We start from the raw sequence: 7,500 nt of genomic DNA, 5'->3' as shown, positions 1-7,500 counted from the left end.
AATAACAAACACAGGTGTAATGTTAAAAGGGGCTTTCAACACAGGTATTTATATACACAGAGGTGGAAAACTCAGTGAGTAAAAGTCCGACCATGTATTGGTTCTATCTGTGCACTTAGCACAGGTGAGCTGCTCTACCTAGCTGAAGAGTTGTGCTAATTAGAATCAGCTGGTTTAAATGAATAATTATGTGGTAGGATTTTTACTCACTAAAGCTGGATATTTCCACCGCTGTTTATACATTATGGCAAACTTATGTAGCCTACTGTAGGCACTAGTCGGCACCATGGCAACCCAAGGCTCCTGTTACACAACTCCAGATACGACAGGGACCCCAAATGCAGGGATCCCAAATTCGGTACATAATCTGCCGCATCTGGGATTATGTAACAGGTCAGCATACTCTGAAGTGTATCTGTGGCGTGCGGGGGAGAACACAGTGGAATGAAGTCCCAGATACTGTAAACTTTTTTCTTGTAGTGAGTGCACTGCTCTGCTTGGTTCACAAAGTCATAGAGATTGTAGGTATAGCACTTAGGGGCCGTTCACACCAAGAACGATAACTAGAACGATAACTATAAACAAATATCGCTCTCGTTAATATGAATGACAACGTTCACACATAATAAACTATAACGATAACGACATGAAGAAGAATATCGTTGTTGATCACTTTCAGAGCAATTTTGAGAATGATAAAAAGCTAACTGCCAATCAGAACCCATATTATTCTAGCCATCACATTCATTAACACGAGGAGAGCCTTTTCTTATCGCTGGCCAGTGTGGACGCTTTTATCGTTATGGTTATGGTTATAGTTATTGTTATCGTTATTGTTCTTGGTGTGAATGCTGCTTTAGTCTGGAATTATTACTACACTTTTGACGCCTCAAACAGACTGCAGCTAGGCAATCTACTGTCAGCGTTTCACAATACTCTTCCAGTGAAGCTGGTCTTATCTAGAGCTATGAATGTGAGAATTTGACTCAGCCTCTCTGGTGGTGACGAGTGAAGTACTGAGACTCAGTGAGAGAGTCTCGGTGAGAGAGTTCACACTAAAGTAAAGCGCTTCGAGTGCGTGCCTTGCTGAGTAGATAAAAAGAGCTACATACAGTAGAAGCTTTCCATATCCACATCTCACCTGCCCACGCTAGGTAACTTCTACAAGAGAGAGGTTACGAGGAACAACGTGATGCGCTTTCCATCTTAACTGTTCCCACTGTCCTACTTGTTAGTCGGAAGCTCACTGGTCCCACTGTCCTAATTGTAAGTCGGAAGCCAACTGCTCCCACTGTCCTACTTGTAAGTCTGACGCTCACTGTTCCCACTGTCCTAATTGTAAGTCGGACGCTCACTGTTCCCACTGTCCTAATTGTAAGTCGGAAGCTCACTGTTCCCACTGTCCTACTTGTAAGTCGGAAGCTCACTGCTCCCATTGTCCTACTTGTAAGTCGGACGCTGGCCCTGAGGCCGTACGGTAAACTCCCTCCTGACCACGATCTGAGTCTGCTGCTCCAATGCCCTTCATCCCCACTAATGGCACCAATCATGGTTCAAGTGAAATTCTCTCTCTTTTGCTGTATGAGTGTGTATGTGTTTACGTACGCATGAGTGTGAGTGTGTGTGTGTTCATGTACACATGTATGTGAGTGTGTGTGTGTGTGTGTGTGTGTGTGTGTGTATGTGTGTGTGTGTGTGTATGTGTGTCTGTGTGTGTGTGAGTGTGTGTGTGTGTGTGTGTGTGAGTGTGTTCATGTACACATGTATGTGAGTGTGTGTGTGTGTGTGCGCGCTCCTCACCTGTCCGTGGGTCTCCCCTGCTGATTTGCCTGCTTCAAACTTCAGCGCCAGGCCCAGGTCAGCCACGCAGGCCGTCAGGTTGGTCTTCAGCAGCACGTTCTTGCTCTTGATGTCCCTGAGGGGGGCACACAACACATCACCTCAGAGGGGATACCTACATGTGTGTGTGTGTGTGTGTGTGTGTGTGTGTGTGTGTGTGTGTGTGTGTGTGTGCTTCGTTGCTGTGCCTTTGTTTCATGAAATCTTGCTACATGTAGATCGACGTACTGTAGTAACCATTTTAGAAAAGCAATAAGCCACTCGAGTCTGTGGTTTATACTGTATAAACCCCGGCCTCTCGGGGCTTATTGCTTTTAAGTATATGTGTGCATGTGTGAATGTGTATATTGAGAGAGAGCCAGTGAGCGTGGCCGGCTGCGCTGTACTGTATGGTAAGTGAGTGAGTGTGTATAATGAAGGCGGATGGGTGTCAGATGGTTGTACTGTACTGTATGGTAAGTGAGTGAGTGTGTATAATGAAGGCGGATGGGTGTCAGATGGTTGGCTGTACTGTAGAAGTAAATGTAAGTGGGGCAGAGAAAGCGTCTGTGATCACAGCTGGGGAAAATAGCACACTGACTCCTGCCTACCCACAGAGACCTACAGGAGCACTAGCACAGGCCTAGCGGGACCTCTCATAGTGTTAACACTGAGCCCACAGAGACCTCTTAGCAGCCGCACAGAGCTACAGCACAGCAGCTTCAGCACATCCCTACAACAGTCAATACATTGCTACTTGCACAGGGCTACAACATAGACATTGAAAAATGTAAATACAATATAGTCAATACATTGCTACTTGCACAGGGCTACAATATAGACATTGAACAAATGAAATACAATATAGTCAATACATTGCTACTTGCACAGGGCTACAATATACTGTAGACATTAAAGCCATTAACTTGTCCATGTTATTAGACTTGGCCAACATCAGTTAACATGAGCAACAGTGCAAGGTTAAGGTAAATAATGAACTTTAACAGCATAAGACTTATTTACTGTATGCAGTCTATGATCATAGAGTTACAGCATCCTACTAGCACAGGGGTACACAGTCGAGAATAGTTCTAGCACAGGCCTGCAACTGTATGTTGTTAGAGAGTCTATAGAGCTAGTGCCATTCAGACAGGACACTTACAAACGAAACAAAAGAAACACTCATAACCCATAATAAAGTCTGTCTGACTGGACTGCAGTACGTATTGGCATGAGCAGAGAATGAGCTCAGTCTACAGTAGCACAGGCCTGAGGTGAACAAGGCTACCCTAGTGCTACCACTATGTGTGTCTCTCTCCTTCTTTACTTTTCTTTTCTTTTTCTCTCTCCCTTTATCTGCTCATAATATTTGAGTGACTAATGTGGGTGAGAGGACAAACTCCTGCCTGCAGACATTAATCTAGTCTTCCTCCCTCCCTCATTCTCTCTCTCTCTCTCTCTCTCTCTCTCGCTCTCTCTTTCACTCTCTAAATGATGATGGGGTGAAATCACATCCATCAGCACATGTGCTCAAGACAGCCAATGGCAGGAGAGCACAAGAGGGAGGCAGCCAATAAGCAAGCAGCATGAGGGGGCTGGAGAGCCAATGAGAGAGCCAGTGGGGCTGACCTGTGAGCGACGGCGGGCTTGTGGCCGTCCTTCAGGCCGGGGATGTCCTCGTGGAGGTAAGCAACACCCCGGGCCAAGGTCTGGGCAATGTGACACAGCTCGTTCCAGGACACCACGTTAGCCTTCAGGTAATCAGTCAGCGAGCCCTGGAGAGAAGACACACACACACACACACACACACACACACACACACAGAGAGACACACACACACACACACACACACACACACACACACACACACATACACCAACACACAGACACACACACATTTAAAATCTCCTCACATACCCAGGTTCACTGCAAGTGCAACTATTTGAAGTTGTCCTTGCGCATTACCACCACCAGGGGTAGCACATGAACACAAACACATAGGTGAGCACACATGGTTACACATCGTCCCCCCTGAAGGCTAAGCTCTGAAACCTTAAAGACTTAACTGACATCCAGTGATAAGTGATTGAGTTTGAGAGGCTGTACAGGTTCAATTGCTAATAACAGGAATAGCACGGCACCTGTGACCTAATTGTTAAACCGACTACATCAAACACGTGTTGCAAACACATTACCATTTCTGTTTTACGGCAGTAATTTACTGATGTTATTTCAAGATGCCAACCTCCTTTTGGGTAACCCTGTTTCATGTTCCAATGCTATAAATTGTTGGTAATTCCCTTGGGTTAAGTCTACATAAATACAGACTTACGGAAAGGGTTAGGGCACAGAGTGAGTGTGAGCCCTCACATACTTCACAGTCTCATGGTGGTACAGCCCTAAAAGCCCTCACAGAGTTAGCAGGAAGTAACGTACGTCAAAGTCTGTGAGTCAGTGAAGGGGACACTGAGGGTGCCTCTCATTTGGTCTTTTATACACCCTCCCTTCCTTCCTCGATCCTCGTCCTCACTGATCTAGATATAGTAGGGGGGATTATCAACAAAAAAGGGCCTAATCGTTACGCGTCGGATAGAAACACCAAAATTGCTACAGACACTCTTTATGATGTATCTCATCATATCAGAAGGGGTGCCCCAAATTTCTGGTTCATTAAGGTCATTTTTTAAGGGAAAATCCAAGATGGCTGCCAGAAACGGCCTTAGGATAATAAAACATTGCATAGTTTGGGCATCTTGATTTATTCTGCTACTTTATCATTTCACATTTAATATATAGAGATGGTTAACAAATAATATATGCAAGATAACCCATGTAAACAATCTTACATGTCTATTATACAACTTTAAAGTGGAAAAAACAGGCTTAAAACGGTCAGAATGGCATGACTCCCCCAGTGAATCCTCACCTGAGTAGTTAATTATTCATTTATGCATAACATTAATATTCTTAAAAACTTTTGGAAGAATCACTTAATCATTTTCAAAAGACAGCTTATTGTTTAATTGTCCACATGAGCAGAGATCTAGCCCTAAATAGGAACACAACTCGTTATGCTAGCGTTAGCATTAGCATTAGCCAATGTAGACCAACCAGCTGGGTTGAGTTAAAGCTGGGCAAACAAAGGTATTCCTAGGCTAATTGTGTCCCTGTGATCACTTGGGGTCTTTTTTTGCATATTTGTGCCCTTTGGATCTTCCTGGGGGGTATTGTCGTATTCTTTCGGGCATAATGTTATAGGAACTATGAAATTTAGATTTGTACTACAGTAATGGTAGCCAGCTAGTACTAAGGTGTGTAAAATGTACATTGAGTAAGGCTGTGTCTCATTACACTTACTTCCGTCAGTACATTGCTAATGTGCACTGACCACTCACTGCCGTAGTGCTCACTTTTGATGGTTAGTACTGTCCAAAAAGGGGCCTTCCCCAAACTTCCCACAAAGGTGGGAGCATGAAACATTCTAAAATCTCTTGGTTAAATGCTGAAGCATTCAAAGTTCCTTTCACTGGAACTAAGGGACCAAGCCCTGTGCACCAGTGCACAAAGCAAGGTCCATAAAGGCATTGATGACAGAGATTGGTGTGGATGAACTTGACTGGCCTGCACAGGGTCCTGACCTCAACCCAATAGAACACCTTTGGGATGAATTAGATGGACTGAGAGGCAGTCTACTCATCCAACATCAGTGTGTGACCTCACAAATGTGCTTCTGAAAGAATGGTAAAAAAAATCCCAGAAACACACTGTGGAAAGTCTTCCCTGAAGCTGTTATAGCTGCAAAGGGTGGACCGACATCATATTAAACCCTATGGATTAAGAATGGGTTGTGACTGAAATTCATATGTGAGTCAAGGCAGGTGACCAAATACTTTTGGCAATTAGTGTACAGTACTTAGGTTGCTTTTGGTATAGGGCAAAACTTTCAGGAAATACACATCAATAGAGTTTTCAAAACCTTGAGGAAAAGAGCAAGTTCGGCTCTCCCAGGTTTTCTCTCTTTTTTTCAACCTTTAGGGCAAAAAGTCAGCATGGGCTGCATGGAAATAATTTCCAGAAGTAACAGGTGCCTTCACTGCTATGACATTAAATCTTTTTCAATTACTTAGCCAGGAAACAAACATATTTGCATTGCTGGAGAGGTACACTTGTGTTCTTTACGATAAGACAACCAATCTTGAAAAATTCAATGATCTCAGGAAGGATTTGTTTTCTCAAAAATGTCTCTCAATGGAAAATACCCCTACCACACAGGCTGCACTGATCCAGCATTCAAATAGTGCAGTGTACCAAGCTAGCATTTGGTCCAAAGGTCTGCAAGCTATCCAGTCAGTGCTTTCTCCTGAAAAATATGGATGGACTAAATTAGATGATTCTTGGACACCTTTATGGACACTTTTACCAGAGGCAGCGAAAGTATGTAGAGAACTTCTTAATGTGACAGCAAAGCTGAGCCTCTCTGCCGAGTGCCGATGCCAGGATGCCAGGATGCTGGGTTGCCTTGCACAGCATTATGCCAATGTGCTGGAGCATGTGAATAGATGAGAATATGCAGTATGTAGGCTATGACTAATGTACTACTGTAATCTAGTGTGGTGTCATACAATGTCTTACAAAGTTACAGGGGACATGTGTGCATAATTTTATGATTTTATGAGATCTGCCTGAGGTGCTTCTCTGTGTTTACAGTATCCTTGAGATAGTGGATATATAGGTAGCCATAGTGTATTTCTTTTCATAATTTATTTTCTTTCAAGACAGTTCTTCTTACCCTAGATAACCCTAGATATTTGGGGCATTCCTTCTAGGATGTCTCAGGATCACCCAAGGAACATACCCGATTTCAAGCTTTTTAGAGGTTGTTTAGATGGTCTTTGAATTAGCTGCCAATTATGTGGCGGGCACGACCTTAGCGCAACCTTTTTCAATTTCTTTAAAAACTCACTACCTGTTAAGGGATAGTTTTGGGCACACCTTCTAGGATGTCTTAGGGCTAATTCGTCTTTTTATCTATCCTTCCTTCCTTCCTCGGTTCTCCGGCTTGTTCTCACTGATCTATAAAGAACACTAGATAGACTATCCCATTGCTGCTGCCCCATCATTCTTTATCTAGGAAGGAAGGAAGGGAGGATATAAAAAGATGAATGAGAAGAGCCTTTAGGATCACCCAAGGAACACCAAATTTCAAGTTTATTAGACGTTATTTAAGTGGCATGTGAAATAGCTGACAATTTTGTGGCGAGCAGCACTGCCTTTTTCAATTTCTTTAAAAACTCACTTCCTGTTAGAGACATATTGGACACTCCTTCTAGGATGTCTTAGGATCACCCAATGAACATATACCAACTTTCAGGCTTTTTAGGGGTTGTTTAGATGGTCTTTGAACTAGCTGCCAATTTTGTGGCGGGCAGTACAGCCTTTTCCAATAGTTTTTGAATCAGCTATCAATTGTATTGGCGGCCATTTTGAATTTCTTCAAAATCTCTTTGAGATATTTTTGGGCACCCCTTCTGGGATGTCTTAGGATCACCCAAGGGACATGTATACCAAATTTCAAGCATTTTAGAGGTTGTTTAGGCAGTCTTTGAAGGAGCTGCCAATTTTGTGGCAGGAAGCGCAGTATTGTTTAGTTTTTTTCAAAAACCTCACTTCCTGTTTGAGAAT

The 7,500-nt window shown here is 43.3% G+C and overlaps 1 protein-coding gene across 1 annotated transcript in view; it reads right to left on the bottom strand.

Moving 5' to 3' along the window:
* LOC134070894 (activin receptor type-2A) overlaps positions 1-7,500 on the bottom strand; it is a 77,836-nt gene that overhangs the window by 6,082 nt on the left and 64,254 nt on the right. The window contains exons 7-8 of the mRNA XM_062527399.1: positions 3,448-3,593; positions 1,801-1,915 (exon numbers count right to left, since the gene is read on the bottom strand). Of these exons, the coding sequence (XP_062383383.1) occupies positions 1,801-1,915; positions 3,448-3,593 (261 nt within the window). The remainder of the gene's footprint in view (positions 1-1,800; positions 1,916-3,447; positions 3,594-7,500) is intronic.

This window comes from Sardina pilchardus, chromosome 23, assembly GCF_963854185.1.
Source record: "Sardina pilchardus chromosome 23, fSarPil1.1, whole genome shotgun sequence".
NCBI lineage: Eukaryota > Metazoa > Chordata > Actinopteri > Clupeiformes > Clupeidae > Sardina > Sardina pilchardus.
This window is presented reverse-complemented; position numbering and strand designations above follow the sequence as displayed.